The 19745-nt window shown below is 43.5% G+C and overlaps 1 protein-coding gene across 1 annotated transcript in view; it reads right to left on the reverse strand.

Moving 5' to 3' along the window:
• aopep (aminopeptidase O (putative)) overlaps window positions 1-19745 on the reverse strand; it is a 79641-nt gene that overhangs the window by 29864 nt on the left and 30032 nt on the right. The window contains 3 exon segments of the mRNA XM_034234848.1: window positions 12393-12479; window positions 13795-13857; window positions 17955-18015. Coding sequence (XP_034090739.1) covers window positions 12393-12479; window positions 13795-13857; window positions 17955-18015 — 211 coding nt within the window.

Consider the following 19745-nt stretch of genomic DNA (forward strand, 5'->3'; position numbering starts at 1 on the left):
AGTGTGCTCTTACCGATTTTATTTCCTGGTGTGATGACAGTTTTCTGGATTTAAATGTCTCCAAAACCCAGGAATTGATCATTGATTTTATTCGTCACAAGGATGTTCCTAAGGAGTGCATCATACACAATGACAAGGTAGAAATTGTCACATCATACAAATACTTGGGCACCATTTTCGATGAGCACCTCAAATTTGATGTGAATACTGAGTGTATTGTGAAGGGGGGTCAACAGAGAATGCACCTTCTTCGCAAACTGAACTCTTTCTCTGTCAGGCCTTTCATTCTTTGTCGTTTTTACCAAGCATTCATTGAGAGCCTTATTTGTTTTTCTTTTATCTGCTGGTTCCATAGCCTTACACTGAAAGACAGGAACAGCCTGAACAGCATTGTTAAAACCTGCTCCAAGATCATCGGCGTGAAACAGAGAGACTTAAATTCCTTCTGTAACCAACAGATTCTGCGGAAAGCAGAGAGCATTCTGAACTCTCCAGGTCATGTACTTTCACATGAATTTCGTCTGTTGCCATCAGGGCGTAGATATGCTCTACCTGATCAAAGGACTAATCGCTTTTCAAAATAATTTATCCCTTCTGCACTCAAACTTTTAAATTCTTGTAAGGCTTTTAACTTAATTATTTATTTATTTATTATTGTGATGCTATGAACTATTTATAGTGTAAATTGGAATTATCCACATCTGTGCTCCCGGGTGTATCTGTGTGTTTTCTTCTTGTATGTTCCTGCCTGTGTACATGACATAAGCTGCTGCTCATAACCAATTGCCCCTTGCAGGATTAATAAAGTTGTTGATTGATTGATTAATACCTGTGTTTATTTTATTATCTTTGCTTTTTAAAATGCCTGTTTTTAATGTGCTTCCACTGTATTTATTCTTAAATGTCTTTTATTCTATTTTGTAAAGCATTTTGGGTTGCCGTGTGCTGAAAGGTGCTGTATAAATAAACTTGCCTTGCCTTGCCTTGATGAAATCCTGTCTCCTGTCTACAAACCATTCAGGAAGCAGTTGAAACTCCAACAGTAGGTACATAAAAGTGGAACACAGCTAATAAGCTATAGCTTCCTCTTGTGTCCTTAATTATATGATTTAATCACTATAAGCCCATGGTCATAGACGAGAAATGAAAATAAATGCATCCTCAAGCTAATTTTCCTCTTCACCATGGCCATCTTTTACATATGTGCATGGCGGCCGTTGCTGCACAAATCCACCGGTTTATTTGGCAACCCATCACTTGTGAACAACACCTCAGCCCTCAGCCTCACTGCATGAAGTCTCTATCAATGGAACAAACACCACCAAAGCAGTCTAGAAGGATCTTACAATATGGTTAGAATGAGTCCAGAGAACTGATGCATCGCTCTCTGCTTGACATGTCATCTGAAACCAGCCTTCCATGAAAGATCCAAATCAGAGGCTTGATGCTTCCGACAGCACAGCAAACCCTCCATCACGACGTGCTAAGGAGTACAGCAAATGAATTGGACCCATAAAAGTGAGACATAAAGCCACATAATAAACTCCCTGTGACAGCTTGTCAAACTGCTACTTAAATATTCTATTAAAGCTACAGGATGGATTCTGTTGCATGACGTCTGCATGTGTTGCCATTAGGGATGCATATCGTTATCCGGTATAACCGAAATACCGGTTACTGGTGGCTACGGTGTACCGTACCGAAATCAGATCCGGTTTCGATACTTTAAAAAAAAAACTTCTTTTTAAAAAAATTCATTTTAAAAGTGAGTCCGTGGCCCGTGATGGCGGATGTTATAAATTAGATTGCATAATCATTTTTCTTCATATTTTATGTATTTTTCATTTTTTTGTTCAATACTAGAAAGGTAAAAGTCCCACAAATGAACTGTGATGGGATTTGTTTTCTCTCACCAGTGAAGGTAAATGTTGATTTTAAAGATGAGATTTGTTTGTTTGTGCAATGCCGAGATCTCATGACCATTATTCTATTATGTATTTGTTCTCTAGTCGAATCTCAGGTTTAACACTAATTATAACGGTGCTATAACGGTCTGTTTGCATTGACAAGATGTGCTATTCACGCGGCACACCTGATGGCGGGTGTTATAAAAGATATTCCATAATCGGTTTTCTTCATATTTTTAATGTATTTTTCATTGTTTGTTCATTACTAAAAGGTCCAAGAAGTCCCACAATTGAATTTAATATTCATTTGACATGTTAACTATATCGTAAAGCGCTTCATAGGAGTAATTGTGGGATGATACATTTTCAAAGTATCACGATATGTATCGGTATCGTTCAGTGGTATCGGTATCGCTATCGTAAAAAAGTCAACGATATGCATCCCTAGTTGCCATGCAGAGCTCAAGTTTTACTTTCATGAAAAGACAAGTAAGGGGTTGCTCACTACAGTGGACTGAGTGTCTGAGCAGCTCTTAGCTGATTCCCAGTTGGTCTGATAATGGAGAAACACACGCACACAAAGGCACACACGCACGCACACCGACCATTTCCCTTCCTGATGTGATGAAGTCTGGCCGGAAACAGTCATTTCCCTGAATGTTCCCATCTCTCCTCCGGCACACTCCCTCATCCCTGATTCATTGCCAATAAATCACGGGAAGAGAGAGAGAGATAAAGCAAGAGGGAGAAAGAAGGAGAGAGAGAAAGAGAGAGAGAGGGACAGAGTGAGAAGCAGAGGAATAGAAACAGAAAGAGAAACAGGGCAAGTAAGAACATGTGCATGAGAGAGGGGAGAAGGAAGTGGAGACGCTGTCGTTATAAACCGAGAGACACTGGAGATAGGAAAACAAGAGATGAAGGAAAACCAGATGTGTTCTCATCAACGCTGCTCAGGGGTAGAGTTCTCATTGCCAAATATGACTAAGTATACTTTGAAGCGGTGAGATATTTTGAAGAAAACAACAGCAACAACAATACCATAAAAAACATAAAGACATATTCCTTAGTTCATGGGAACTAAGTTAACAAACAGAATAAAAGGAGATGTATATTGCCCGAGAAAAACAGACAAGGGTGTTGGGTAATTTTCCATTGAAGCTTTGTTAATCATGGCCACTTTATTATACTTGTGCATTCACATTTAAAGGTCACATGTCATGGCCATTTCCACTGATCATAATTCCATTGTTGAGGTCTACTAGAATAGATTTACATTGTTCAATGTTCCAAACTCACATTGGTTTCGCATACAGCATCTCTGTATAGTATGTGTATTCACTCTCTCCACTAAACGGCTCGTTGCAGCTCTTGCCCCCCCCCCCTCCCTGTGAGCCCAGTGTGCTCCGATTGGTCGGGACCAGTCGGGACGTTGTGAATCGCGCTGAGCTCCGTGGAGGTGTGATTTCCTTGTTTAGCGATACACAGCGAAACACAGCCAAACTCACCCTGAGCACACACAAAGTCACAGCCGAAGTAAAAACAATAAGTGTGGCTTGATATTGAGTAAGAAAAAGGTTGATAAACGCTGTGAGAATGGGTCTGCAGAGAGAATTTTGCCGCGATCCCAACTGTCTGTTATCAGCCTGCAGCCCGGGAGGAGAAATCAGCAGAGCTGCTTGCACTGAGTGTGTGAGGAAGTCCGTGGATTGGTCAATTTGGACCAATCAGCGGGGGCTTAACGTAACGGCTCCGCGGACGTAACGTAACGGCTCCACGGATTGGTCCATTTCGTTCCGGGGACGACATGACATCATGATGTACCCGGAAGAATCAAATGGACAGTGACGTATCTCCAACGAGGCGTTTTGGGGAGGTATTTTCTGTTTTAGAGTTTTACTCGCTACATGGTGTACTTTGAGGGTTTTGACTCTGCACACCGTTTACATGCATAAAAACCTTTATAACACACAAGGGGACGGGTAATACATTACATTACATTACATTGCATTTAGCTGACGCTTTTGTCCAAAGCGACTTACAATAAGTACATTCGACCAGGAAGACACAACCTTGAAGAAAACAGAATCATATAAGTATATCAGGTTTCATAGAGCCAAACATTTCAAGTGCTACTCAACTGGCTTTAGGTAATCCAGTCCTTTATTGGTATAAAAGTGCTTCGTTAATCGTTCTAACGCTCGAAGTGGAGTCGAAAGAGATGAGTTTTCAGTTTGCGCCGGAAGATGTGCAAGCTATCTGCCGTCCTGATGTCAATGGGGAGCTCATTCCACCATCTTGGAGCCAGGATAGCAAACCCACGTGTTTTCGCCGATGGGAACTTGGGTCCCCCTCGCAGCGAGGGCGCAACGAGTCGTTTGGCTGATGCAGAGCGTAGTGCACGCGCTGGGGTGTACGGTTTAACCATGTCCTGGATGTAGGAAGGGCCAGATCCATTCGCAGCACGGTAAGCAAGTACCAGTGTCTTGAAGTGGATTCTAGCAGTTACCGGAAGCCAGTGAAGGGAGCGGAGGAGCGGAGTGGTGTGGGAGAATTTAGGAAGGTTGAAAACCAGACGAGCCGCTGCATTCTGGATGAGCTGCAGAGGTCGGATGGCACATGCAGGTAATAACCAGAAAAGCATGACATGTCACCTTTAAATCCATCCATCCATCCATCCATCTTCTCCCGCTTATCCGTGGTCGGGTCGCGGGGGTAGCAGTTCCAGCAGAGAGCCCCAAACTTTCTTTTCCCTGGCCACATCAACCAGCTCTGACTGGGGGATCCCAAGGCGCTCCCAGGCCAGCAACCACCTCAACTGGCTCCTTTCGACGCGAAGGAGGAGCAGCTCAACTCCGAGTCCTTCCCTGATGACCGAACTTCTCACCTTATCCCTAAGGGAGACACCAGCCACCCTGCGGAGAAAACCCATCTCGGCCGCTTGTATCCGCGATCTCGTTCTTTCGGTCATGACCCATCCTTCATGACCATAGGTGAGGGTAGGAACGAAAATGGCACGGTAGACAGAGAGCTTTGCCTTCTGGCTCAGCTCCCTTTTCGTCACAACGGTGCGGTAAAGCGACAGCGCTGCTCCGATTCTCCGGCCCATCTCACGCTCCATTGTTCCCTCACTCGAGAACAAGACCCCGAGATACTTGAACTCCTTGACTTGGGGTAAGGACTCATTCCCTACTTGAAGTGGACAGTCCATCGGTTTCCTGCTGAGAACCATGGCCTCAGATTTGGAGGTGCTGATCCTCATCCCAGCCGCTTCACACTCGGTTGCGAACCGATCCAGTGAGTGCTGAAGGTCGCAGACCGATGAAGCCATTAGAACCACATCATCTGCAAAAAGCAGTGGTGCAATCCTTAGTCCACCGAACTGCAGACCCCCTCCCCCATGACTATGCCTCGAAATCCGATCCATGTATATTACAAACAGGATTGGTGACAAAGCGCAGCCCTGGCGGAGGCCAACCCTCACCGGAAATGGGTCCGACTTACTGCCGAGGACCCGGACACAGCTCTCGCTTTGGGAGTACAGAGATTGGATGGCCCTGAGTAGAGACCCCCTCACCCCATACTCCCGCACCACCTCCCAAAGTAACTCCCTGGGAACTCGGTCATACGCCTTCTCCAAGTCTACAAAACACATGTAGACCGGATAAGCATACTCCCAGGCCCCCTCCAGGATCCTTGCGAGAGTAAAAAGCTGATCCGTCGTTCCACGACCAGGACGGAATCCGCATTGTTCCTCCTCAATCTGAGGTTCGACAATCGGCCTGACCCTCCTTTCGAGTACCTTAGAGTAAACTTTCCCGGGGAGGCTGAGTAGTGTGATGCCTCTGTAATTGGCACACACCCTCTGATCCCCCTTTTTAAAAAGGGGAACCACCACCCCGGTCTGCCACTCCTTCGGTACTGTTTCCGACTTCCACGCAACGTTGATGAGACGTGTCAACCATGACAGTCCCTCAACACCCAGAGCCTTCAGCATTTCCGGGCGGATCTCATCCACCCCCGGGGCTTTGCCACTGTGGAGTTGTTTGACGACCTCAGTGACCTCCCCCCGGGAGATTGGTGTTGATCCCCCGTCATACTCCAGCTCTGCCTCTAACATAGAGGGCGGAGTTGTCGGGTTCAGGAGTTCCTCAAAGTGTTCCTTCCAACGCCCTAACACTCCATCAGTTGAGGTCAACAACGTCCCATCCTTACTGTACACAGCTTGGATGGTTCCATGCTTCCCCCTCCTGAGGTGTCGGACAGTTTTCCAGAACAACTTTGGTGCCGCCCGAAAGTCCTTCTCCATGTCTTCTCCGAACTTCTCCCACACCCGCTGCTTTGCCTCGGCCACGGATGAGGCTGCTGCCCTTCGGGCCTGTCGGTACCTTCTAACTGCCTCGGGAGTCCCCCGGGATAACAAATCCCTGAAGGCCTCCTTCTTCAGTCGGACGGCTTCCCTGACCACCGGTGTCCACCAGGAGGTTCGAGGGTTAACGCCCCTTGAGGCACCTAGGACCTTGAGACCACAGCTTCCCGCCGCAGCTTCGGCAATAGAGGCTTTGAACACCGACCACTCTGGTTCAATGTCCCCAACCTCCACAGGAATGCCCGAAAAGCTCCGCCGGAGGTGTGAGTCGAAGGCCTCCTGAACTTGGGCCTCCTCCAGACGTTCCCAGTTCACCCGAACTACACGTTTGGGCTTACCAGGTCTATCCAGAGGCTTCCCCCGCCACTCGACCCAACTCACCACCAGATGGTGATCAGTTGACAACTCCGCCCCTCTCTTCACCCGAGTGTCCAAAACATACGGCCTCAGGTCCGATGATACGATAACGAAATCGATCATGGACCTTCTGCCTAGGGTGCTCTGGTACCACGTACACTTATGAGCATCCTTATGTTCGAACATGGTGTTTGTTATGGCCAATCCATGACTAGCACAGAAGTCCAGTAACAAACCACCACTCCGGTTCAGATCAGGGGGGCAATGATCACGCCCCTCCAAGTGTCTCCATCATTGCCCACATGTGCGTTGAAGTCTCCCAGCAAGATTAAAGAGTCCCCTTCAGGAGCCCCATACAGGACTCTTTCCAGGGTCTCCAAGAAGGCCGTATACTCTGAACTGCTGTTGGGTGCATAAGCATAACCTTTAAATCCATGCTAGCAAAACATGTTCTAAGATTAAAGCCAGTGAGTCTTTTTCACAAATTAGCACAGACTAAAATGGTAGAGTACTGTTCGCCACTTGCCAAACCCCACCAAACTGTGAAGGCTTTTTGATCGAGACCTGCTGTCCCACAGGGGCTCCAGTCACTACCTCCTCTTTTGAACCACCAACATCGCATATCAGCACACAAGGGATTTCAGTCACCATGCACTTGAGCTCCGTTTATTTCTCTGTGTTAACATTATTTCTTTAAATAGAGCTTGTACCTGTGTTATTTAAACTCTAAGGTTATTTAAACTCTAACTCTACTCATAGCAGTAGAGTAATGCAACTTGAATTAGGAAAACAAATCCAGGTCCACTTTATTTCCTTTCAATTTGGATGAGTGGTATAATGTCTTCAATAAAGCTCCTGTCACACTGTCACGAAATTGACACCAGATGGACACACGATAAAGGAAATGTTCAAATTCGGCTCTGATCTTAACAACATTGGGCCATTCGTGAGGGCATCTTAAGCCATCGTATGACCGCCAGTGGATTTTCTCAGGCTTCAGCAGCAACTTTGTGAGCGGTGGCAAAATCTTTGGCATGCCAAAAAATTGCCAAAGGACCTTGCGAAGGTTAATTTTCGTGTTGAATTTGTGTGTCCATTTTGCCCTTCGTAAGGCACTCGTGAGGGCATCTCGACAAATCGTGTCATCTTCGTCTGATCATCCATGCCATCGGGCATTTTTCGCCTCACGAAGACAATACGAAGGAAACAAGAAGCTGCCCGATTGTCTTAGAAAGGCAACACGACTACGTGAAGCCCTCGCAATGCCGTCGTGTAGCCATCGTATTATAGTACGATGACATCGAGATTGCATTTATTGCACAACAAAATCATGTAAACATATTATGTAAATAACCCAATTTGTGTTCTGTGAAACTGAAAAGGATATTACATTGTTTTTGTTACTTTCGTTGCAGTTGTATGTCTTAAATGTAATTTAGGTTAACTTCCTGTTTTATTTAGATGCTTTTATTTTGAAGGCGAGTTTACGCTGTTGACAGGAAGTTGTTGTTGCTTTGGAAACAACATGACGGAGATAGGTAATATCTTCTAATCTACGACGGAGAAAGTAGAGAATAAAGTGTATGTTTAAATGTTAGCACCCCCCGAAGAGGCACAAGCTCTTACGTTGAGTCTGGATACATTCTAAATCATCAGTAAAGTCTACGACCATATGTTCGTGTGTGGTTCGGGTGCCATCGTGTGGCCTTCTGTAGGCATCGTACTTGCTTTGGCTGTTACTTGGCTGTTGACCAACTTCGGGGCCATCTTCGTGCGAAATTCACAATTCCATATTCGTGTGTCCATCTGGTGTCAATTTCGAGACAGTGTGACAGGGGCTTAACAGAAAGCAAGTCAATTGGCCTTTGACTTAGAACTTCTAAATAGACCTTGATTAAAGTTATTTTTTGTAAGACCTGAGGTACGACTCAATCTCCAATCAGTCAAAATACTCAAAAAGATCGTTAGCAGGTATAAAAATGGACTGGACAGCCTGCTTTAAATACAACATTTGTCTCACACTTGACAAATAAAAAAACAAACATTAATGTTCAACTGATGACACTGTACGGTTTGAAGACCTGCTGTACTTCTTAACCTGTTGTTGACATTTACTCAGCCACAAACATAAATCTGGTTGTAGGTGTTTCCACAGTAACCAATAGCATCGACCAGGAGGGTGCAGATTGCCATGTAGGTGCAAATGAGATGACAGAGTGACACTGATGAGATGGAGGCTGACTCATGATCCACCTATTCTGCTGCATCTGTGAAGCTATCATGAAAGATGTCCCTGCTCTGACATATATTCCCTTAACCATGGGCCCAACCATGTAGACTAACTGTTTTAGCCTGAAGTTAATAATACATAGGTTGACATTGTTAGCTGTGCTTCCAAAAATAAATATACAAATAGGCATATTATTGTATATCACATGTCGATGTATCCTTGGGCAAGATACTTAATGATGAGTTGCTCCCGATGGCATGGCCAAGCGTGGGTGTGTATGAAGGTTCGCTAAAAACAGTGTGGGACAGAACCATTTCTGCAGGAATCCGAAGAATCCAGGATTACACCATTCCCTAGATATGTTTATCCAGGAAGAGCTACATAAACACTATTTATACAGAACCTTATCACATATACACCAAAGGCAATGGGAAAATATATTGTATTTTGATGCACAAGTGTAAAATAAGACTACATAAATCTTGGCCCTTTATTACAGTAACATTAAGAACTTGAAATCAAGTAAAAATCTATTTTGAATTTTGCCGGTTATGTATATGTGTTAAGAATAATGTTTAGGAATAGCTGCATGTGTCAGGCATTAAGCCCATTCTTCAGGCTAGTTGATTCATGAAGTCTGAGAGTATTGAACCACTGTAAAGCCTTCTGAGGTTTTAGAAAAGGTTTAGGTTTATCATACCTATCGATCAACTTTGAGGAATTTTACCGTGGAGTCCAGTTGATCAATATGTTCCCCAGATCAATGAAGACTTACAAACAGCAACTTTAAAAAGAGCAGAGGAGTCTGTTGTTGCCAGAAAAGTTGGCCACGGTCTCCTGCTATTCACATCCTACCCTATAGGGTTTCCTGTCCTGAACTGCAAGGGCAGACGAAGCCTCTCATTACGGAGACCGCAGATGAAAATGAGAGCAAAATGAGGCCCATTACCACACAGGCGTGACTAATATCCCTCTACAGACATCTCCGCACACACTGGACACACGCACGCGTATATAATCGCACACGTGTACAAACGCAAGCATCTAGATGCATGTGAATCAATAACGTATCACAGAAACAAAGACGACAGGAAGTTGTTAATAAACGTTGGCTCTATAAACCAGATCTCAAGGCTGCTCTGTGGGGGGAGTCTGATCCACTTTGTGCACCTATAGGTTTACGAGTGTGTGCGTATATTCCCTAATCATCCATGATGTCATTAGCGCTAAATGCAACCGTGGCGCAGCCCAATACTTGGCAACTAAATGTCCTACCTTCATTATTCCTCCATCGCCTTTTTTTCCTCTCTAACCGCTATTATCTATCTGGCCAATCCAGTAATATTTCATCTCTTGTGTGCTTCTCTCATCTTCTCAAATATCCACTCTGCTCTTCATATCCTTAAATGCCCCAGCAGATGCATTACCTTACTGGAAATCATAATAATCAACCTCTAACCAACCACTAGTCTCGCTCTTGCCCCGAACATCAGCTCCTAAAATCCTTTCTTACCAAGTTCTGTTCTCTGTGTTGCTCTACTTCTCTACTTCTTCATCTTCTCTTTCCATTCGCCATTCCATCACCTATTTTACTCAAATCCTCTACTAACTAATTTCCCTTTGTATGTTTCCATCTAACTGCTACATTTTGTGATTTACATGTAAAGCCATATTTCCTTTCCAATTTGAATAACACAAAAAGATAACCACAAGGGATACATAATGCCCAGCGGTAGCATAAAGTGCTGTTTTTCATATCTAATTCTCATTTCTCTATGCTCCAGTTGTATCTTCGTTACGATTAATCCCAACTTTTTCTTCCTTGTCTACTTTCCAGTCTCATGTTTTTTAAGTCTCAACCCCCCTCCATTCTTCTTTCCTCTTTTTCTGATCGGGTCTGCTGTGTGATTTATAGCCTTGTAACAGGCTGGTATACGTGGGTAAGAGAAAGGGAGGAGAGGTAGATGAAAAGCGAGTAGAAATTGGGCTGTTTGAAGTACATGAAGGAGTAATATAAAATACACCTGGTCCATCCATGGGGCACTCTCTGTACACCGCAACAAAGGGAAGGGAGGGAGACGTAGAGGAGGAGAGAGGAGAGGGCCGGGCCGCAGGGGGAGAGAGGTGCATGGAAAGGGGGGAGGGTTCACTTCGTGTTTCCTTTCAGGATGGCTTTTATGGTGTAACTTCAAACGCTGACCTCCCACATCCCCGCCCCCTACATCCCCCCCTCTCCCTCGCTCCATCCGTCCGTCCATTCATCCCTCCCTCGTCTTTCTCACTTTTGTGTATGACCAAGTGGACAGTAATTGGCTATTCTTTCATGAGGCTGATTTCAGCACTCTCTGCCCCCAAGAGGAAGAGGCCCTTTAGCTGCCCCTTAGAAGTAAGTGTATTTGTGAGCATGTGTGTACGTTACCAATATGCCAGACGGTAGGTATCAGGTGGTTAAAGGGGCTGCACTGGCTGCCAACTCTACAGGCATTTCATTCACTCTGCACCCCAAATTACAACACAGGAATTGGGAGGTAATACGATCCAGAAGAAAATCATATTCCAACACAAGGTTTTGGTGAAATATCTTTTGGATTTTAGGCAAAGCTCGAAATAACTTTGGTAATGAATACAACTTAAATTACATATTTTGAAAGTTGCGATATAAAGTGTTGAACGGACATTAATAGGCCCAAAAAGTAAATGGATATGTACAATATTCTTGGTAATGAATAACTGTTTGAATTAATGTTTTACTTTTCCTTACAAAGTTGTATTCAAAGACACCCAGGGGCACTCACTTAGTCATGCCGTAAAATGCACTGCACACAAAAAATGTGTTTCATACAGTCTACAAAATCTGAGCATATTAAGAGTGATATATAAAAGCTGCTCTACTCTCACTAATGACTTCTGGCCCTCTGTGGCTTATAGATCAGTGTGCGTTCATTAATGATGCAGGCGTGTGTGCAAGAGTGTGTGTCAATTAGTGGGTGGGGGGGATTAGCCATCCCTAGAGAGAACTAATTAACACTACACACACGGGCAAACCCATCCTTTTGGGAAATTTTTCATGGAAATCATTTTATTTGGAAGGAAACAGCGTGCACTTAAAGGAAGTATGGAAAGAGATTAAGGGATACAGTTCAAGACCAGATTCAAAACCACAATGTTGAGGCCAAACGGTCCCCACCCCCTCCAGACAAACATAAACACCATCCCACACATTGGCCATGACCACACACACAGAAAAAGCAGAGGGTATGTGATGTATACAAGCTCTTAAAAGGTTAAATATGTGTGCGACACAACATAAACACAGACTTAAAACAGGCTAGCCTGTCCTCGCAGACACAACACATAAACAGAATTGGGAGATGATTATGTTTTAACAATAGTGCTGTACAGCTCTTAAAAAATCCCAGCTAATTTATAATAAGCCAAAACCCAGATGGGGAGCTAAAGTTTTTCAAAAAAGAAGGAAACGAGCAAAGCTGAGGAAAAGTTGATAGAGGTATTAAAGTAGAGTGCCTCCTACCTCTTTGTAGTTCACCTTGGGCTCTATTCTCTTCCGCTTTCTGCCCTTCCCCTGATGGCTCTGACTGAGGAGAATCCATTTTACAACCTGCGGAAGGAGTACGGGTGTGAGTGGGGGGGGGGGGTGAGGTAAGGTAGTCAAGGCGGGAAAAAGAAGACAAGGTAGTTAGAGACAACAAAGTGATTTTGATCGAGAGGGGATGAGGCAGTGTGAAGACGAAATGGAAAAAAGGGGACATGAGAGAAGTAATCAGAAAGGTGTAATGATGACACAGAGGGAGAAAAAGGGAGAGAGGGGAGAAAGGAGAGGGTGTAAGAGAGTGAATGTTATATCCAATAGCAGAAAGTAAATATAAAACAGACTTAATGCACACTTTCCATCTCTCATGTGGAAAGGCTACATTAATATACATATATCTACTCTCACTGGCAGGCAAGCCTTGACAGAGCGTCAAGTAGACACACACACACACACACACACACACACACACACACACACACACACACACACACACACACACACACACACACACACACAAATGAACAATAGTCTAAAGGGTCCGTCTCTCCCTTTCTCACACACACGCACTTTTATTCCAACCTTTCAGCGCTCAATTGTGCTCCATATATAACCACACAAACGGCCGGCTGGGACAAAAGAGTAATAGGGAAAGTATGTAACTGTGACGGAGCCTGGAGCAGAGCAACTCCCTACACCATAGATCTCCATTAAACAGACAATCAAGGCCAAACTCTATCTCCTCTCCCCCGCTTCACTTTGTATCTCAGAGTAACACAGTTTGAACTGTTGAAAAAGTCAGGTTTTACAAGCACACAAAGTGTACAAGTCATTTCTAAGATGCAAAAGCATTCAATCATTCTTTGCGTTTTAAGTCATTTAGAATACCTTTGACAAATATACTCTTCAGGTCTGATTTGATTGCACTTTAAACACACAAATGAATGGGGAAATAGCAAAACAATTAAGAAAACTACGAAAGCTCTATGGGAAATATGATAGGCAGCACAGAATGACACGCAACAGATGTACAGCGCTGTGTGCCGCACTTCACTCAGAGACAGGGAGGGAGGGAGAGATGGAAACAGGGAGAAAATGAAAAGGGAGAGGTAGATGAAGCGCAACAGAGGTAAAGATAAGAGATGGTATCTCATTGTGAAACAGAGCGTATAAATGAGACAGGAGAGGAAAAACAGACAAGACAGTAGAGAAATACAGGCAGAATATTTGAGTGAAGGAAAAGGTGAGAGTCAGAATACAATCATATCAAGCAATCAAAGCTGCTATACTTCAAATCTGAGAGCTGACTCCGAGTCTGTCTGCCACTCTCCGAAGACCAGAAGAAGAAACTGGGAAATAGAGAAGAAGGGGAGAGAGTCCTTACCTCTGCTTTGACTTCTTCCACTAGCCTTGCCTGTGACCACACGGCGCTTCTTTCGTACAGCCACTGAACGGAGAGAAGAAGGGAAAGCTGTGAGCCGGGGGGAAAGGGATCGGGACGGAGTGGAATGCTGTGCAGAAGCACAGTGAGTGAAAGAGAGAGAGAGAGAGAGAGAGAGAGAGAGAGAGGAGAGAGAGAGAGAGAGAGAGAGGAGACAGAGAGAGAGAGAGAGAGAGAGAGAGAGAGAGAGAGAGAGAGAGAGAGAGAGAGAGAGAGAGACCAAGCAAAGCAGGAAGGGGAGGGAGAGGTGGGAGTCGAGGGAGGAGGTGGGAGTGCGATCACTTGTTCCTCTGGCGGAAACTCGCCAATTGACTTCAGAGGATGAGAGAAAGGGGAAGGAGAAGAGAAAAAAGAGGAGAAGGAGGAAGGAAAACATCATGTCAATAACAACAGGACGGACAGTTACCTCCTCCATGCAAACACACACCTACGCACAGAGCAGCTACACAGCACAAACACACAGCACTTACTCTCTAACCTTATTAAGGCTTTCAGCTGCTCGACTGATGCTGATGACAGTGAGGGGTTGTGTGTGTGAGAGCATGGTTATGCTAGTGCGTGTGTGTGGTGGGAAAATAAGAAGAAAGACAGGTAGTGCAGGAAAGCAACGTGTTTTTAATGTCACATACACACGAGAGAGATGCAGCATGATATTCATACTATCTAGGATACACACACATATGCCCCCGCACACACATTCAGCTGTTAATGCTGTTACCATAGCCACACACAAAGTTCAATACAATAGCTGCATGCCTAAGTACTCTTCTGTGTGTATTATATACAAGTACTCTGGCAGAAATAGTATGATGGGGTGTGTGTGGAAGCCAAGGAGATGGGGAGAGAGAGCCAGACACAGAGGTACAGAGAGGGAGGTGTTTGAGTGGGCTATATGGAGTAGTGAGTGTTGAAGCATCAAATTGGCATTGTGTAACAGGATACCTACCACATGGCTCTTTTGCTGCCTATCCCCACTACCATTCCCCGAATAGAAAGGCTTTTGTCCACCTCAAAATCTCTCTTCATCCTGCCCCCGTCTGTGTAGTGTCTCCATTGAATCAATATCAGGTTGCAAGTTCAGAAGTTACACCTCTAATTCATAAACACACACGAAAGGCATGCCCTTGATCTTCCTGAGATCAATACACAGTTTGATTTGCAATCCCAAATACATGACAAAACAATACCAGAGTCTTTTGGTACCATACCTTACTTTGCTGAGGATAGACAAACAAATCTTACAATAACGTTTTTTAATTTTTTTTAATATATAAGCCAAAACTTTCACGAAAATAAAGAGTAGCATATTTTGATTTTAATCAAACAATCAAATCGAAACTAAGACAAATAATTTGGCGACAAAGAGCCGGATGGGTTAGGGTACCCTAACCCAATAAGGAACAGTTCAAACTCTCGTACTTGGCACTCTTTCCTTGTTAAATTAGCCAATTTAGATTTTATTTTAAAGCTGCACAGGCTTGTAGGCCAAGTACATCCATATCAAAGTCTGCCTGGAAGAACTGTAAACATTTAATGTCAGGTAAGCAGTTTTAATAACTATGTTATATCTGTTTGTAATAATGGTTAAAACACAAGGTTTTTAGTCATGAGCCATGCAGACAAACATGAAATGTTAAATTGAGTCTGTGAAGGTAACAAGGCCGAAAGCTTTAGTAAAAATTCTTAAATGAGGTTTCTCAGCCTAGATCCATCCATCCCAAAGAGAGCGCTTACTCATCCAAAACTCTGAGGTCTCAAATAGGCCAGCCTGGCTTCTCTTATCGAACGTCAATGTCACTTGTTTATTATTAGGCACAAACCATTTCCTGCCTTTCTCCAATTCAAGCACATATGTCGAGGGATGAATAGAAAGCAGAGGAAGAGAGAGACCTTTAAAAATGTGTTTGTGTCTAGTGTACAATAATACACAAGCACTCACAGTCTGTAAAAGGTTCGATCGATCTGGCTGATCTTATTAGCTGGTGACTTGCACATCAACACACAAAAAAGCCTCTGCAAGACCACTCTAGTCGTCACCCAATCAGGTGTGAGAAAAAAGCAGTCCCTCCATGCTTTCCTCCCACCCTCAGGCCCCCTGAAAGGCTCCATTTACATCATCACATAATCTGCAAGGTGAACGGTTCCCAGACAGTGACAAGAGTGCAAATACACACAATGCACATACACATAGTGGTCATTAAGATTAGTTACCATGGAGATGAGAGAATTGAAGAAGCTGATAAGTGGATTGATTCAGGGAGTGTGTGTTTGTTTGTTTGTTTGTAGCCTTTATTTAACCAGGTGAAAATCCCATTGGATCAACGATCTCTTTTTCAGGGAGACCTGCAGCACATTGGTTACACATAAACACAACAGAAAACAAAAAGGACATCAATAACACACATAATTACAGGGGTATACATTAGCAACCCTATTCACAATGACATATCTAATAACATTTCATCTATCTGAGCTTTAAAATGATGCAAGGGAACCAAAATGCTCAGTTTCAATTGTTTTGCATAGTGTTCCAAGCTAGAGGAGCAGCACACATAAAAGCTTAGTACCTAAAACAGTCCTAGCACTTGGCACATGTAATAAAAACACATCCTGGGATCTCAGGCAATAGCTACTTGCCACTCTCTGTGAGATCAAAGAGCAGATATATAAGTCGGTAGTTTACCCAACATGGCTTTATAGTCAGATAAACGTGTACCAATGACTGAGCCTCCGTACAGTTAGTGAGGCACACCTGCCTTGGCATTAGGGTACAGGATGAGTAAGTGCTTTACAGTTAGTAACAAATCTCAGAGCACTGTGATAGGCGACATCTAACTTTTCCAGGCAATGGGCAGGTGCATTCATATAGATCAAATCACCATAGTCCAGCACAGGTAAAAGGTCACAGTGACTAGCCTTTCCTGGCCTCAAGTGAGAAACAGGACTTGTTTCTGAAAAGAAACCTAGTCTAACCCTCAGCTTTTTAAGCAGGTTATTGACATGAAGTTTAAAAGTAAGACAATCCTCAAGCCCGATACCCAGGTATTTATAACAGGTAACCACTTCTAGTACTTGTTATAAATACCTAGGTATATATGTGGTGTGTGTGTGTGTGTGTGTGTGTGTGTGTGGTGTTGTGTGTGTGTGTGTGTGTGTGTGGTGTGTGTGTGTGTTGTGTGTGTGTGTGTATGTGTCAATAAGAGGGCAGAGGAAGAGCCTCACCTTGTCAAGATTACACTGACAGTAGGGGGTAATAGGATTCAACAACACAATGAAAACGTAAGATTAGCTCTTTAAATTAAAATATCGCAGCTAGTGAATGCCATACAGTGGAATTTCGAGGTACAATACACCGAGATGTCATCAGATCTTTTTTGAAAGTTGAAAAATAAATATACTATAGCTCAATGTCTAGCAGTTTCATAATGCCTACTGGCTAAAAGTCACGGAGTCATTTAAAGCCACAGTATTTATAGTATACCGAAAGCCATAACATGAGACAATAATTGCCATTAGAATAGTGTCATTACGCCGCCCATTTAAAGCTGGTAAATAGTGTGAAAAAAGTATGCAGTCTTCTTTTGTCTAGCAAATGCTAAAGGGCACACTCCCAAAACAAGGAAAGTTCCCCCAGCATGGAACCACACTTAACCCCGTGGGCTTTGAACTGGATCCGAACACAAGCAGTCTTCAACTTTATTAAAGTCTAGTTGATGCATGTCTCAAAAACCATATCAATCTGTTACTTAGAGATGATATGCTCAGGTATCAGCAGTCATATGACTCATGCACCAGCTGATCCAGTAATGAGTGACCCGGCCACAGTAAAAATAAACTATTTATATCTAGTTTAGAGGTAGTTTGAGAGGTAATTGTAAAATAGCTAAGGGTGATGATCGGACTTGAAGTGGTGTGTTTGCTCCGTTCACCGCTGCAATCACAGCGGGAGGAGCTGCAGTGAGCAGAGCTGCGTGTCTCCGTCCTGTCAGATTAGACTTCACTCGCTTGTTGGTTTTTTAACTAGTGAAAAATATATTATGTATTCAAGCAACATGCTCAGACTCTCTAAAGAGCAAAAGGCAGAAAAAAAAGACTCTTCATACCTTTCGAATTCCCGGTCGATCGAGCCAGTCAGCATGAATAGCACTGAGGGTGAGGCCTTCTCTGCAAACACAATGGCACAAGTGTTAGTATTATTCCTATTATTATAGCAATGACTGTTATTGCCCAAGACACCAATGAAAAAATGGCTTTGGGAAAATATGTTTGGGGTCGTGGTGGACTAGAGGTTTAGGCCAACACCTTAAAAAAAGAGGGGCACCACCCATTTTCCTACACAAGGACAAGCAAACAGGCATGTAGGCATACAATGAATGGTGGTTTATATTGCATTGTATAGCAAGCAAGTGTGTCAACATAAGTGTGGGTGTGGCTGAGGAGAGACTCAGTGTATGGTTTTGCAGATGGAAATGGCCATATACATACAGAAACACATTGTAGCTCCAACACACATGGTGACAGAAAAGGCTTGCATAGATTCATGTGGCACACAACACAAACATTCCACAAGCAGTCCGCAATGTGTATTTAAGTGTTAAGTACACAACTGTCAAAGAGTGGACTTCCAAAGCAATACCCCCCCCCCCAACCCCATCATCAATCCTGCCAGGCTTTGCTTTAAAGGAACATTTCCCACTTGGCTAGTCTTAAGCTATTACTGTATATTAATATGTTATGTTAAGCTCATTAAAAGGTGTTATTTTCCACAAGGAAACGATTTAAATTGTATTTGTGTACACACATTTTTCCTAACTATGCTCTTTTAACTGGCACCATTAACGAATTCCCTCTTTTGCCAAAATATTTTGAAGGGACTCCAACCTGAATGTACAGATAAGGGAATCTCTAACGCCTGACATACTTTTATAAATACATTGTATAATACTCAGAAAGATGCAAAGTATTGCCCACTGACAGGCATGTCAGTGACATCCAGGAATTTTGGTTTGCAATAAACTACTGAAGTACTTGTTTCTATTTCAGACATTTAGATACTTTCTTTTCCAGTTCTTCATCATGTTCGGCAACATGTCTCTCTCATAGGTCTATTGCTTTAGGTCATTACATGCCTTTACTACGAGGCTGTAGTGAGTTCAACCTATGTGCGAGGGGCCATTTAAGGACACCTCAGGCTGAGCTTGTCAGGCTCAGCTGGATCCTGTCAGACAGGAATCAGTTTGCATCAGTCAAACTGGACTTCATCTGCCTCTCATCTCCTTATTTGCTGAAGGCTGATGCTATCGTGGTATAATGGTCGCAGTTCATTCTGTGCAGACCCAAATGTCTTTCTCAAACTTCAAGAGAATCCTTTAAATACCTGTTGAGATATTTAAATTGGGACCTCAGTGTCGGACACACAAGCAAGAGAAGCAATAGCTGGAGCTTTCTGTAAAATGAGGCTTACAACAAGCTGTTCATTCTCCTCTGTGTACTAAAATGGGCAGGGTTGGGAGGGTTACTTTGTAAATGTAATCAGTTACTGATTACTGAATACATGGCTCTGAAAGTAATCCGAATACAGTTACGTGTCTTAAACGTAATCAGATTACTTTTCGATTACTTTATTTTTCCATCACAGATGGGTATGTTTTGGTGTACAGGAGACACAAAAAGCAAAAGGAAACTGAACGTGTTTTTAATGTTTTAATGACTTATCAAGAGCACAACTGAAACATAACATCCGAAACGATGTAACAACATAATACACTTTTTGGGGATGCAGCTTGGGATGTGAGGAGTGAGGGACACGGCTTAGAAAGGGCGTGTCGCCTTCTGTCCTGCCAGTGTTGGCAGGACAGAAGCGACCGCAGGCTGATGTGTTTTAACACACACAC

Source organism: Gymnodraco acuticeps, unplaced genomic scaffold (genome assembly GCF_902827175.1).
Source record: "Gymnodraco acuticeps unplaced genomic scaffold, fGymAcu1.1, whole genome shotgun sequence".
Taxonomy (NCBI): Eukaryota; Metazoa; Chordata; class Actinopteri; order Perciformes; family Bathydraconidae; genus Gymnodraco; species Gymnodraco acuticeps.